The following is a 14769-nucleotide window of genomic DNA, read 5'->3' as shown; positions in this document are numbered from 1 at the left end:
AAACTATAGCAAAATGTCACTGGAGCTCAACTACGATCTGATGATTTATATGTAAAGAAAGAAATTGAACAACACAGCTAACAAAACAGCTTCAGATAAATTATACAAAGCTGATTTCTTCGTTTAATCGACAATACAGTCTAGAATATCAGAGTACAATTAGGAATTAGCAATTAAACCAACTCTGGAGGAAGACTGTGAGAAAACTTTGCCAGTATTGTAATTTATGTCATTTCCTGTATGCTGATACTTGTAGCACCAATCAGTTGCTAGCTGTGCAGCTGCCAGTAAAGCTCTTGTTAATTTCAAGCCGTCAAATTAGTGTACAAGTTGAATAATGAGCTGACCTGAGGACAGGCTTCGTGACTTGATTATCTTTTGACAAAAGTAAGCTCTTTTGCCTCTCACAGAGCCTACTGACTTTGGAAGTGATTTATTTATTCTCTTCTGCTCAGTCATGTGGACTGGCAGCTTTTGCGTTCGTAAAACTGACCCGTCATCAGTTTTTTAAACCTTTTTTCATAAAAGTCCAGCCATTCAAGAATACTGTTAATGGAATGCTTTATAGTTCGGGCCCTTTGTTTTAATTTTAGTTTTTTTCTTGTCAGTTTAACTACTGTAAGATTTACAGCCAGTACTGTCTTTTTAAAGGAAGTGAAAGGGAAACTTCTCTTTTGACCCTCGCTAATAAATTCTTTGGCACACATAAACTTTTTTCCTGTAGGGTCTTTTTTCTTAATCCTGTTGAGCTAGATAATTGCATTGTTTCAATGTACATCAGGGAGGTAGAATTATCACTTCCCATACTTAATTTTAAGGCAAATTTATGGCACAGCATGTTTACTGATGGCTGGAAACTGATACACTGTAAGTTGATATTGGCGTTTTGACCATCTAAAGAAAAAGTACTGAATTGAATTAGTTTATTACCCCTAAGGGTAATAACAAAGAGACAATTAGCTTGTAAAGAGTCTAAAAACAACATCAATAATAATATCTCTACCTGCAAACATTTTTTCATTATTTGGTGATGGACTGTTTTTAGTTATAAAGGAAGTAAAAGCTCTCTTGTGTTCATACAGGGGATCTGGTACCTCCTCCATGACGGTTGGAAAGTATATTCTAAAAAGGGTGGATGGGAGGGGGTCATCTAAGATTTTATGTGCAATGTGTCTCCATTAGATATGATGCTGATGTTGCACATTGAAAGGTTGAATAAGCAAGGCAGAAAGTAGTACCTTGATTGCGGAAAGCTGAGCTGACCTTCACTGGCTTTATGGTGAAACCTTGCTTTTCTCATTCTTTGAGAATATGAAACAGCCATTAACCACATTCAGGCTCATGTCTTGATGCTTCTTTTCTGAAGTCTTTTAGAGATGTTAGAGCTGGGTACAGCATGTGTGCGCAGGCTCCAAAGGAACATACTGAAAAGCAAAAAAGGAAACTTAATGCTTTACCTACAGGTCCATCTCAATTGTTAGTGTCAAATGAGGTAGTCAACATTAATTAAGGACACCAGTGCAGTTTACTTAACTTTTACCAGATCATTCCAATATTTGTTTCTTCGATTTCATTTTATGAGTTTATGATGAACAAATCAGTACACATTTTCTATCTTTTAATCAAAATAATGCTACACAGACATCAGAAAGTGTACTGTATTGAGCACTTTGTGTCTCTGCAACCCACTGTCTCTGTGGTAGAATGGCAAGAAAATGGTGGAAAGCTGAGCTTCATCTTTCTATTTCTGGAAAACATCCTTCAGTTCTGTGGCAGATTTATGATTTCTACCTATGTTTATGCATAGCAAAAAAATAGGATTCTTTTCCTGGTTTTATTTTTGATTTTGCTGTTACTGTTGTATTTTGTTTCCCATGTATGCGATTTCAGTATTAACTGTACACATAGTGGTGCCCATTGGAAAACAGGCTTGAATATTAATGTGACTATGAAGTGTGTTGGGAAGCTGTACACGAGTTTAGGGTCTTAACTGTTCAGGCTTAACCTTTAATGTGTTATTGGAAAGGACTAAAATAAGGTCACAACATTGATTTATTGATAAATGTGGATATCTGGGGCACTTTGTCTTCCCTTTACTGACCTTAAGGCTGAGAAGTTAAGAGTGCTTGGTTTTTAAATTACACCTTTCCTTGTAGCAAAGAAAAGCACTAAGTAGAAAACAAAGAAGTTGCAATGCACATTTCAGTTAAGGGGTACATTGCACTCCCCAAACTGAAGAGTAAATCATACCTTTCTGAACAGTTGACGTTCTGACAATTTTCTACATTTTTGCTGTATGGTTGCGTCTACCCTACAATAACTGGATTGCAGTTGCTTTAAAATGGTACATAATTCCAGTGTTGGTTTTCATTAGAGCTCTCAGTTTGTTTGTTTTTTGCTCCACATCAAAATTTTTCTTTTCTCTTTTGTGTAACTGAGCCTTTTTGGTTCAGCTGCTAACTGAACCATATAAGCGGAGAACACATAAAGTATAGTATTTAGTAGCTATAATATTCATGCTGTTTGTTTAGATAGGCTCCCTCAGCCATGCTTTTGTGGTGTGTTGTAGGTGTAATGGTTGTGTGTTAGTAGGACGGGACTCATTGTGGCTTCACCTCATCAGAACTCACAGTACTATGAAGCTACTATGAAGCTTTGGTGCCTCCAAGACAGGAGAAAATAAAATCCCAGCTGGGCACACTCAGGGTACTGATTGGTTGACAGGACAGCATGCATTTGTTTTAGCTGAGCTTCAAACGGAGGCAGACCTGGTGTTTAGATGATACCATTAAATCCATAAGAAACAAGCAGTAGTAGAAATATTGCAACATCAATATTATATATTGTATTAAACAGCTTATAGAGTCAGTACTGCTGTGCCTTAGGATCCAAACTATTGATCGCCTGGGACTGTTGAATTTTTCTAACAGTTTGATTTTGCTCTCCCCATTTAGCAGTGCCCCTTTAATATAAATGGGTTGTGACAAACTCAGTGAATTTGTCCCCTGTGGGCTGCTTGGAATTGAGAATATATCACTTACAGTACAATGACAACATTTGGAACACTTTCAAATTTTCTGTAATGTGGTTGTGTTGTTTTTCAGTTGTCACCTGTTATCAGTTTAGTATCTTAGTTATAAGGAGTGACTTCAAGCGCCTCAGTCTGTTCCAGGCTCCATTCAGACTGAAATGTTTGTGCAGAAGTTTGTCAGTTGTGTCATGCTACACCTTTCTGGAACTTGTGCTGCTAGGCTGGTGTGGCACTGATTGGCTGTGCTCTGCAGGTTCAGCAGAAACTGTTGGAGCTAAAGGAGATGGAGAGGGACTCCAGGAGCCAGACGAGCTGGAGACGGCACCTGGTGGGGCCACTGGTAAATGGCACGTCGGAGGAGGAGGTGCCGAAGACCCCTGAGGAGGACCCCGAAACAGCAGTCCTTGAGGACATCTACAGCAGCATCCCCAGTACCTTGAAGCAGGACACTCCGGTGAGTCAATCCAGCTATTGTGATTGGGGAAGAAATAAAGAGGTGCTGAAGAATATGATTATTATCCAAAGCTGCATATCTTTGTACAATTTTGTACCACCTGACATTTTACTGAAGCGCTCTTGAGTGAAGCACCTTGCTAAAGGGTACAACAGCAGTCTGGGTTGAAGAAGTTTAAGTAGGCAACTGCGTTGGCATGCGTAGACTGCAAAGGAAGAAGTAAAGGATTATTCCATGCTGAAAAGAAGAAAAGAAGCACAACATTTCGGCTGTGGTGTTGTTTCTTTTCTTCTCTTTTCAGCATGGAATAATCCTTTACTTCTTCCTTTGCAACAGCAGTCTGGGACAAGATTCCACAACCTGTCGGTTATGGGTTTTTTGCCTCAACCACTCCTCCAGCCTTATGTTTTCTACCACGCTTAGTACTACTTCACACTTCTGTGAGTGTTACGGAAAATGAAAAGGAAAGTGCCTACAAGGCAAGAGCATTTAGAAAGAGTTTGGTAGTAGGCTGCAACTTCATTGCAATGTTTTATTTATAGAATGTAACTGTACAGTATATAGATTGTGGTGCAGCAGATATATTGAAAAGGGTTTAGATCCCAGAGATTTGCTTCTGTGTTACACCTTTTTGGAGTTTTTGGGAACATTTCAGAGCGAGTGCTTTCAAAGACTTAAGAGCTGCAGCGTAGGATGAAATTCAGTTCTATTTGTTCAATTGCCTCAGCACAGGATGATGCTTTTCTCAGTCTGTTCAGGTGTGTAGACCATTTCATAGCTGATTTGAACTAGAGTGAGAGGTTTACTTTTTTATCATCAAATATATTTTCAGCCAGCAGCCATATCCCCTTGCAACTCACAACTGGTAACCCACTGAAGTTCAGCAGGTGTGAGCCTGGTCAGAACCTGGATGGGAGACCTCCTGGGAAAAACTAAGGTTGCTGCTGGAATAAGTGTTAGTGGGGCCAGCAGGGGGCACTCACCCTGCGGTCCATGTGGGTCCTAATGACCCAGTATAGTGACGGGGGCACTATACTGTAAACAGGCGCCGTCCTTCGGATGAGACGTAAAACCGAGGTCCTGACTCTCTGTGGTCATTAAAAATCCCAGCACGTTTCTCGAAAAGAGCAGGGGTGTAACCCCGGCGTCCTGGCCAAATTTCCCATTGGCCCTCCCAATGATGGCCTCCTAATAATCCCCATCTATGAATTGGCTACATTACTCTGCTCTCCTCCCCACTGATAGCTGATGTGTGGTGAGTGTACTAGCACACTATGGCTGCCATCGCATCATCCAGATGGGGCTGCACATTGGTGGTGGTGGAGGGGAGTCTCCATTACCTGTAAAGCGCTTTGAGTGGAGTGTCCAGAAAAGCACTATATAAGTGTAAGCAATTATTATTATTATATATGGAGGCATTTTCATGTCTCTTAGCAATTTACTGTCCTGTTTCTCCTCATTTCTGGTGTTCTGTAGGAAAGGAGCAGCCCTTCCTCGTCGGCTGAAAACACAACAGAAGAAAAAGAGGAACTCCCAGAGGACAGTCCTCCAAAGCCACAGGTTCGCTGCCTTCCTGCTGCTGGAATTCTCTAATCTTAACACTTGTCTCTGCCAGCGCAACTGGACCCTTTGAGGAAAGTGACAAAGGCTCCCCAGGGCCCTGCAGGAATGAAGAGATGCCAATCTCTTTCGACACACTGTGTCGTGCATTGTTTCACTTGTCATATTGTGACACTGCTGTTGTGAAACACTGTCCTTTGGATGAGACAATCAAAAAAAGGTCCTGGCAAAATTCCTTTCTGGGATCTCGTAATCTGGCCTATTCAGCGCTCTTCCTTAATGCAACTGGGGGATGTGTTTATTACTGGTCCACCTGTTCTGTCCTAGTGGGGCAGCTGGTGCAGAATGACTGTCATAGGTCACCCAGGTAGCTGCTATACAACATTGGTGGATGAAGTGAGTCCTTCCTACAGTATGTAGCAAGCACTGTGGTTCCTTTGGGCTGAAAATCGCTTTATAGATGTAAGGAGTAATCAAGTCATTTGTAGTTCAGGTGGGTAGCTGCGTCAGCATGCGTAGGCTGCAAAGGAACAAGTAATAGGTTTATTCCATGCTAAAAAGAGAAGAAAGAAAATGCAGTGTTTCAGCCGTGGAGCCTTCTTCAGGTGTGAAGAACTAATTTGGTTTTGAGAGCCCTGGGAAGCATTGCATTAAAAATAATATTTCCTGATAAAAGAATATGGGAGAAATTGGCTTTGAGAGAAAATGTATGTTTGGAAACACCTTCTGTCAGGGGTTGCAAACTTTATGTATAACTTATTTCTAACCTGCAGTATATCAATGAGCAAGTGATTAACTGCATGTTTGTTAATAAAGGTGACCTCATGTCTAAATCGTTTACTGATGTATAGTTGGATATTCATCATTTGTAAAGTTTGCAACTTCTGAAATAACAAGTTAGTTTTCTTTGGCAAATCTGGCATTGTGACATCTGAAAGCTGCTAATGGGAATGTCCTTTTTAGTAGGAGGACAGTGTGTTTCTAGTCCGTGTAGAGTTTGTAGTTTCCACCTGGCAATTTGTAAAAGGCTAAAGATTAATCCTTTACTCGCTGGGGCTGTAAGAATATAGTAAGGTGGCTCCTAGTCACAGCTAGGGTCAGTCCAGTGCTCTTGAGAGCACTTCTTTTCCGAAATTTCTCTGCGACATCCCGTTTTCTTTCGTATTATTGAAAGGAAAATGTTTGAAACAGCTAAAGCATCTTTTCCTCAGGCACCACAAACCAAGAGAGGTCCCCACTGTCCTCTCTGCACTCTGTGTGGCTGCTCAGTAGATTAAAATGCTCTTATTTGAAGTGTTTGTCTTTTACAAATGTGTCTGAACATCTATGCAGGAGGAATCTCCTGAAGTAGAGAAAAGGCCAGAGCCCTCACAGTCCAACCCCTCCACCGAGAGCGGACTGGACTTCTTCCAGTCGGATCCCTTCACGGACAGTAAGTGCCCTGAGCTCCAGTCCTCTCTCTGGAGTATTTTTTCAATCACACGTGACTTCATTCTGTTTGACTCCATTGGATAATCAATACAAGATGCAGAAACAGAAAATAACTCGGCTTCAAACCTTGGATAAGTACAGGAAGAAAACATGGGAATCACTCATTGAAACCAGCCTGTTTCGTTTTGCTGGTTGGCTTTAATCAGGTTATGGATAGGTGTAAAATGGACAGTATTTCCCTTTTATTAAAATACATTATTTTAAATTTAATATACAGTAGTTGTCTCTCTATATACAAGTGCTGGTCCATGGGCAGGCCAACGCATTAATTCACAAGATTTAGAAATAAGTTACATAAAATATTGGTCTCTTAGAAAATAACATTAAATTGCAAGCATGTTGTGTAAAGATTTGGCTAATTCTTTATCTGCCACCAACAATTACTTTTTGACATTTTTATTTATTTTAGATGACCCATTCAAAGATGATCCATTTACAAAGGTGGACGTTTCAGGTAAATTATTCAAATATTCTTTTGTTAAAAAAGCAGGATAGAATATGCAAATACATTATTTAGGGGATTTCAGTTCAACAGGTTGTTCTGAATTTGAATTGTGGGTGGCATCCTAGGCTATATAAAACCCACATACTGTGACCTATTTTACATGAATGGGTTTTCAATGGGGGAGTGTTTTCAGAGCCGTGTATTAATAGTGGTAAACTGATCATATGTTGTGTAGCTGTGTTGTCGAGTTAGAGGCTCCAAAATGGTTTTAATTGTGCCATTTGGTAAACAGTGAAACTTTATCATATTCAAATATAGAGATTTCTTTAGGATATAAAAAGCCATTGTACATGATCACAAATGGCCTTAGCAGGCTGAATGAAGGGATTTACCAGAAAAAACTAAAATAAAATAATGGCTATCAAGACAAAGTTAAGCCATTGGTGCCCTAATTATGTTGCTGGATCTTCTAGTGTCCTGTCCTTCTGATAAGGCACACCAGACTATAGACTGTTTCTCAGTGACTCTGCCGCAGCAGGTGTTAATATAACACAGCCCCCCGTTAAGCTCATGTATGCTGACAGCTTGTGAATGTAGTTATGCTTTTGTGTCCGTCAGACCCATTCGGTGAAGACCCATTCAAAGGCACGGACCCCTTCGCTGCAGACTCCTTCTTCAAGCAGCCGTCGGCTGACCCCTTCGCCACGGCCGACCCGTTCAGTGGGGCCCCAGGCAACCCCCCCGAGGCCGATCCCTTCAGCTCCAAGATGAGCAGCACCGCAGAAGCCGACCCCTTCACGAGCTCCACCGGCGGTCCAGAGCTGGCCAAGGTCAGTCCTGCAGTGCTCAGGTTTTCAGCGAGGTGGCCTGATGACTTTTTTTTCTTGCCGTTAGGGAGTTTGCAAACACTTGACAACGCTGGCTCCATACAAAAACAAGGATGATTTATACGTTTAGCATATTTAAAAATGACTTTTTTCTGTCCACCCTGAGCAGTACAGTGCACTGAACCTGTCGGCACCAGTCTAGTTGTCGGATTTGATTGGGTGACTTAGATTTTGTGAGGTAATTTTGAGAACCTACTGGCCTGTGTATTTTATGTAGCTAAGATACTGTATGGACTTGATGTTTGGGAAGCAGTGGTGTATGTGTGGGTATGTATTTCCTGTCACTTTTGCAAAAAAAAAAGAAAATTACTTTTTTAACATTTTTGAGGTTCTTTGAAATTCAAACATGCTACAAAATGTATATTTTGGGCTGTTTTTCACCCACCTGAGAAATGGAGTTCAATTTTAGTGAGATTGTGGAAAAGTAATGACAAAAGACTCAATAGCAAGTCTTAGACAAAGCAAAGACAGCAGTACAAATGTGTGAAGAGTCTGGCAGTAACAGTTCCTGGTTCTTCTCAGATGGAGACAACCCTGGTCAATGACCCCTTTGCTCCAGGAGGCACTGCAGTAACCACAGGTTCTGACCCAGGTGAGTCTCCCCCTGTTAGTGCACAGAGGGATTGAAGGCTGGGCTGATTTTCTCAGGAAGTTTAAAATTACCTCTTAAGGTTTCTTGCACCTTACTCTAAAACTTACATAAGCACAAGGGATAGGAACAGTTTAGAGACGCCACTTAATCTAACCAGCAGGTCTCTGGGACGTGGGAGAAAGCACACGCAGACATAGGTCAAATCATTATTGCTTCATAATCATGTTTTTATTATTTTCAATACTAAATCTTGTCCCAGAAGTGGCTGTGTGTAGTTTAAGTTGGCGTTATGGAGGGTACCACTAGCACAATGTCACCTCTGTTAGTGTGTAATCTTCTCTGTGTTTCCCTCACAGACCCCTTTGCCTCTGTGTTTGGCAGTGACACTTTTGGAGGTGGATTTGCTGATTTTAGCAACCTGTCAAAGGTAAATGACAGTTCACACTGTTATGTCCATGATCCCTTCCACAGGTATTTGTAGACTAAAAGAAAACAGGTTATGATTGAGCTGGTTAAAAGACGAAGTTTTTTTTTTAAATATGAAATGCAGTTGTCAAACTTAACATTCAACATAAAAGCAAATTTTGTTCTTAGATAAAATGGTTAATAATCATATCAATCTGTCAATAAATAATAATTGTAATGTTACTAATGTGACTCTTAAATGGCGCAATGTGGAGTTGTTTAGTCTTTGGGCATGTGACCATTTTCCACACTGTTCACCACCTGCCACTTACAAGCCTTCCCTTCACAGTTGACATGGAATTCAAAATATCCACAAGCATTTATTAAAGCATTAAAACTATATAAACATCTTATATAAATTAAAGCATGTAATTTTTTTTATTTGGGAGTTCAACCCTCAGATTGAGACTGAACCCACAACACATTCCCCCCTGTTTGCATGCATTCCTATGGGGGATTGTTCTTGTGTTTTTTTTAATGACATGGCATTTTTCAGGAATGCATCCCCCTGTAATTGATTTAGTTGTTTTTTCTACATTAAAATAAGCTGTATCACTCCTGTGTGGCTCAGTGAGTAAAGGTGCAGGCACTAGCCCAGTTTGAGTTCTATGATCCGGGTGCTGTGAGCATGAGTCTGGATCAGGTTACTAGCCGACTGAGACTTCCCAAGTGATGGAGCACAATTGTCTGAACACCACTGAGAGTGGGGTGGGATCTGTGGCGAAGCCCCCCTCAGCTCCTGATGGTACATCAGCCCCTGAAACTTCCTGGGCACCCGCAAACTATCAGTGCTATTGGTGAAATATGCACCTCTTCTTCAATGAGTGTTGCAGTAAAACACAAATGGTTGGAAGATGGGCAAGATGGAAGAGTCTTCTTACACTTCTTCATAGTCCTGCGTCTGGTTTTGGAGTTTGTAGCTGTGAACTGGGAATTAGAAAACATAACTGGCGATTCCGAATAATTTAATCTATTTTTAAGGTAGCTTGTGCTAATCTGTACAAAGTTGAATAAGATTGTCTTCTAACCTTTGTTTGCTTCATAGTCCAATGGCTCAGATCCTTTCAGCTCTGACGTCTTGAGCAGTAAGAACCTATTTCAGGAGGACAGAATGACGAGTCCAGATGTGCCGCCTGCCCTGCCCCCCAAGACGGGGACCCCCACCAGGCCCCCGCCGCCTCCGCCAGGTAACAGTGGTTTGTGCAGTGGGGCAGAATGGAGCTGCTCCCAGTCCGGCTGTCTTGGCAGCTCACACGAACAACAAGCCAGCTGGGCAAGCCTGCCTGTTGGCCTCACTGCCCTGCTCTCTGATGGACATGAGCGCTTGGTCCCCAAGGTCCCGCCTGGGTTACAACAGGTCACTCTATTCTAGCAGTGAGGTTTTCATTTAGTGACCTGACTAAACCTGCTCTTTGGCTCCAGCGATAGGGCAGTCCTGCCTCCTGGTTTGCCTTCTGCAGTTCGACTGTATATATAATGAAAGATGGCTGCCTGTGCACTTCTTTAGTTTTGTCTGAAAACGCCGAACTCTTGTTTATGCTGCCTGTCTTATTGGGAAAACTGGACACATTTGCTGTCTAAGTGGCCTTGTTCAGGTGTGTTTTTCCAGTAGAGGTTTTAACCTGTGCCTGAACTGTGAAAGCTTGTATCTGTGCTTTAATAACACACACTTTAATAACAACAGGACACACCGAGCAATTAATAGCAAAGTGGAAAATGACCAGTTTTCCGACCGTTGCTGTTTCCCAGAGCGTGGAAATTTTCAGAGACCCGTTGCCCCCTTTTTCCTGTGTTCGCCAAGCGTGGCTGCTGTAAGTGTTGTTGTGATGTTGTGTCTGCGCAGGGAAGCGGTCCTCCATTTCCAGATCTGAGTCCTCGGACTCCTTCCATCGGAAAGGTTCCTTCCTGTCTCGGGGATCCGGAGACAGCTCTCGGTCCCAGGAGGAGAAATTGCAGGACCCTTTCTCCCCGTCCTCTCCCAGACAGACTCTGAAGGACCCTGACAGCTTCGCCAGCTTTGACAAAGTGAGCACCTCCCTGCCTGCTAGAGCCCCTGCCAGACAGACTCAAGCTTGAGCTTATCTTTCCATCTCCAGCCAAAGAGGAACCCAAAAACCAGATAGGAAATAAGTTATGGCAACTGACGTGGAACTAAATAAGGAGGTTAAAATTAAGTAATGGATTATTAACATTGTAAAATGAATCATTAATTTTACAATTATTAATGTGCGTGCTCTTTACAGCTGCTGCAGACTGTTTCCTTTCTGCGCTAAGACAGTATTTCCCGTACTCTTCAGGCTTATCCCTGAATGGAGCTGTTCTATTGGTTGCTCATATGCCTTTTTGCTTTGGCTGAAAGGAAAGGATGTTGGAGAAGGCAACGATAAAAGAGCTCATACTCTTCAATAGAAGATAAGGATTGCCATTTGATGTGCTTAGATCAAATTCCAGAAGTAAAATTTATAATCCAATGTAGTATACTAAAACAATTCTTATGCAGGTTTTTGGATTGATATTAATTGGTGCCAGCTCTCTGGTTGGTGCACTGTCAGTGCTTAGATTGACCTTGTTCAAATTTGGCTGTGGATGGAGAAGCTGGACTGTTGTTAGTGACCACGTCTTTTTTATGGCGACTTCCTACAAGAGACTAAAAGAGAGCCCAGTCTGAATCTTCATTTTACTGCATTCCTCCATCACGACGCCAAGTCCGGCACACTCTTAACTAGCATTTTGGTGTCCCATTTCTCCCTGGCCTTGTCACTGTAACTCCTCCTGAATGTGCCCCCTCGTGTGAGAGACCATGCATTGACTTCTTTCTCATCATGGCTTGGAATCGTTTGCCTGCAAGAGCTCATTAATCACCCCCTCCTCCTTCTCCTTGGAATATCATTGTGATCGCATATACTTTAGAAGCATCACAAACTTTCTTTTGCATGAAGATCAGCAGATACATTGTATGAAGTGCAGCATGTTGTCTTCTTCTGTTGGAGCCATTAACACTGGTTTTATTTTTCTCGCTTATCACAGTTTGCAACGTTTCTGCAAATATGTGACTGCCGTTAATCATTTTGGTCTGTTTTTTTCTCTTCTCTCCTCTGCTTTATCATATTTCTCTAACTTCAAACCTAGCTGCATGTTCATCAGGCCTGGCGTCATTGTTCAGTGCACTCCACACATGCCCAGTAGGCACAGGAGATTACAGGTGTATAAGCCGTGTTTGCATTAAATGTTTCCCTTCCTTTCTGGTGCCCTTCAAGAGTGACGGACTGAGCTGTGAGCTTGCCCTGATTGGCCGTGGGCTGCCAGCACTAGGTGGTTTCAGAGTTGGTTTCCAAGGCTCCTTGCCCAGCAGTTCCACATTAACCTGCAGTGTCTGCATTGACATCTAATGCCTTAGCTCAGCTGTTTTTACTCCTGTAAAAGGAAATGGCTGGCTTGTTTGTCCCGCAAAATTCTTTTTTTCCATATTGTCCTTAAGTATCTCCTGATGGTATGAGGGTTGTAGAGGTGTTCAAGCCAAATGGGCTAGAAATCTACATTTCCATTCTGGAGTATATACACTAACCTCAAAACAAAATTTGCATTCCCCACCAGTCTGGATGAAAAGCTTGTGTTTATGCATTTAAAAACCGGCACCTGCGAAGATTCAGTGGGTTGCCAGCAGCTATATCAATCTGCAACTCACAACTGGCAGCCCACTGAAGCTAAGCAGATGTGAACTTGGGTAGTAGCTGGATGGGAGACCTCCTGGGAAAAGCTCAGGCTGCTGCTGGAAGAGGTGTTAGTGGGGCCAGCAGGGGCGCTCACCCTACGGCCTGTGTGAGTCCTAATGCCACAGTATAGCGACGGGAACACTATATTGTAAAAAATAGCCGTTCTTCGGATGAGACGTAAAACGGAGGTCCAGACTCTCTGTGGTCATTAGAAATCCCAGGGTGTTTCTTGAAAAGAGTAGGGCTGCCGACACATCATCTAGGTGGGAGCTGTACATTGATGGTGGTGGAGGGGAGTCCCCATTAACTGTAAATAGCTTTGAGTGGAGTGTTCATATATAAATGTAAGGAATTATTGTTATAAAAGGGCCTGGAAAAACTCAGGACTTTCAGCTGGTTAAACTGTATCGCCATGTATAACTGTGTGTACCACAGCTTTATTTTGAACTGAACGGCTACTACAAACCGCTGCCCATGACCACATTCTGGAATGTCCTCCTGCCATCATTTATTAGCATGCAGACACCATAAAAACCTCTGGGGCTCTGTATGAAAATTATAAAAAATAAGACTTGACTGTTTAAAATCTTGGATGTGGTTTATTTTGGGAAACATCTAATTTCTTAAAAATGTCAATTTTATCTTGAAAATGTCATTGTGGAAGTGGATCTAAACTTCCTGAGTGGGTGCACTCTTGAACGGTCCAGTGCCTTTTGACCACTCTGGACAGGGTGTATTCCATAGCGTTTATATCGTACAAGTTTCCGTGATGCTTTCTGTCAGGCAGTATGTGGGAGTGCAACAGAAATTGTGTGCCAGCGCTCTTTCCCAATAAACCGCTGTCGGCTAATGACTCGTCTTTCACTTGCTCTGTACTGGCTGGCCCATCCCTAAAAGCATGTGCTCTGGTTTTCTTTTTCCATTTCCTATATGACAGTCCCATTAACTGACCACTGTGCAACTTAACATCCAGCACATAAAAACACCCATTGCGGAATTGTTTTTTGAACTGGGCTTTGAAATATCTGATTTTTTTTTAATTCAGCCAAAAGGCTGCTGGTAATCCAGGACTCTCAAGGTAATTTTAATGTTTAGTGTGTTCACAGTATTGTCTATAGGACAGCTGAGATTCACATTCATGCTCTTTATTTGTCTTCTTCCATCCTTACTGTGTGGTTTATTATTAGGAGGTGGTAGATTAAATGTTTAGATTAAACATTTGTTTTCTGTTGTAAAAATTCCAGCACAGTGTCCCTTGGCCCTTGGGCATTAGAGTGGAAATTCTTGATCAGTGGGAAGAATGTCACCTGTTACTTTAGTACCATTCCAAGCAGCAGGAAATCTGAACTCCCTTCCTTCTCGTTACTGGCCAGGCCCAGCCTTGTTTAGTGATCTGAAAAGATCAGGTTACGAGGTGATATTTCTGTCTGCTGTTTCCACTAATCCTATTGTGTGTTAATTTCTTTTTAGACCTAATTCTTATAATCAGAAGTTCTGGTCTTCTGTATTTTTCTCCAAGCAAGATTCCAATAAATGGTTTTCGCTCCATATGTTTTTTGTAAAATATAATAGAACTTCTTCTAATTAAACATCGTTGTTGTAAATGCTATTATGTCTGCTATTTGCAGTAAGGTATTGAACATTAAAGTTTTGTCAATTAACTTATATCAGATTAGTTATTAAAATGTGCTCTATTGTGTAATGCAGTTCTTCTTGTGAAAAAAGAAAGGACATAAACTTGAGTAAATCTGTTCCCTAGTTAACATGTTTCAACTTTATGGGCAAAAATATACTTTAAACTGATGTCAGCTGAATATCTGTAGGTTTCTGGAAAAGGAAAGTGCACAAACCTAGAAAACCTAATTGGAAGATGTCTTCACTTCCATTGTTTTAACAGTAGAATCGTAGTAAAAATGAGCCAAAAACAATGGCCTACGGTATGATTATGTGTAATAAATCAGTGTGTAGTTTTAATCACCCTGGTGATTAATGAAATTAACTAAAACACTAAGACAACATCTTCTCTTATCATACAGAATCTCTTGGTAAGACCTGCTTGAAGTGAAAGTCTTGTTCATTACGACTAGGAAGCTTTTCATAAATTGTTGCTTGTTTGGATAAAATGATGTTT

The 14769-nt window shown here is 41.5% G+C and overlaps 1 protein-coding gene across 2 annotated transcripts in view; it reads left to right on the top strand.

Annotated features, from left to right (window-relative positions):
* Positions 1 to 14769, top strand: part of eps15 (epidermal growth factor receptor pathway substrate 15) — a 69806-nt gene that overhangs the window by 49822 nt on the left and 5215 nt on the right. Inside the window, exons 16-24 of one of the 2 annotated variants that reach the window (XM_088599010.1) lie at positions 3285 to 3485; positions 4962 to 5045; positions 6378 to 6477; positions 6946 to 6990; positions 7600 to 7811; positions 8391 to 8460; positions 8817 to 8887; positions 9971 to 10112; positions 10769 to 10950. In XM_088599010.1, the coding sequence (XP_088455136.1) occupies positions 3285 to 3485; positions 4962 to 5045; positions 6378 to 6477; positions 6946 to 6990; positions 7600 to 7811; positions 8391 to 8460; positions 8817 to 8887; positions 9971 to 10112; positions 10769 to 10950 (1107 nt within the window). The remainder of the gene's footprint in view (positions 1 to 3284; positions 3486 to 4961; positions 5046 to 6377; positions 6478 to 6945; positions 6991 to 7599; positions 7812 to 8390; positions 8461 to 8816; positions 8888 to 9970; positions 10113 to 10768; positions 10951 to 14769) is intronic. The other variant, XM_088599009.1, reaches the window with a different exon arrangement.

This window comes from Lepisosteus platostomus, chromosome 11 (genome assembly GCF_059453375.1).
Source record: "Lepisosteus platostomus isolate fLepPlt1 chromosome 11, fLepPlt1.hap1, whole genome shotgun sequence".
Classification (NCBI taxonomy): domain Eukaryota; kingdom Metazoa; phylum Chordata; class Actinopteri; order Semionotiformes; family Lepisosteidae; genus Lepisosteus; species Lepisosteus platostomus.
This window is presented reverse-complemented; position numbering and strand designations above follow the sequence as displayed.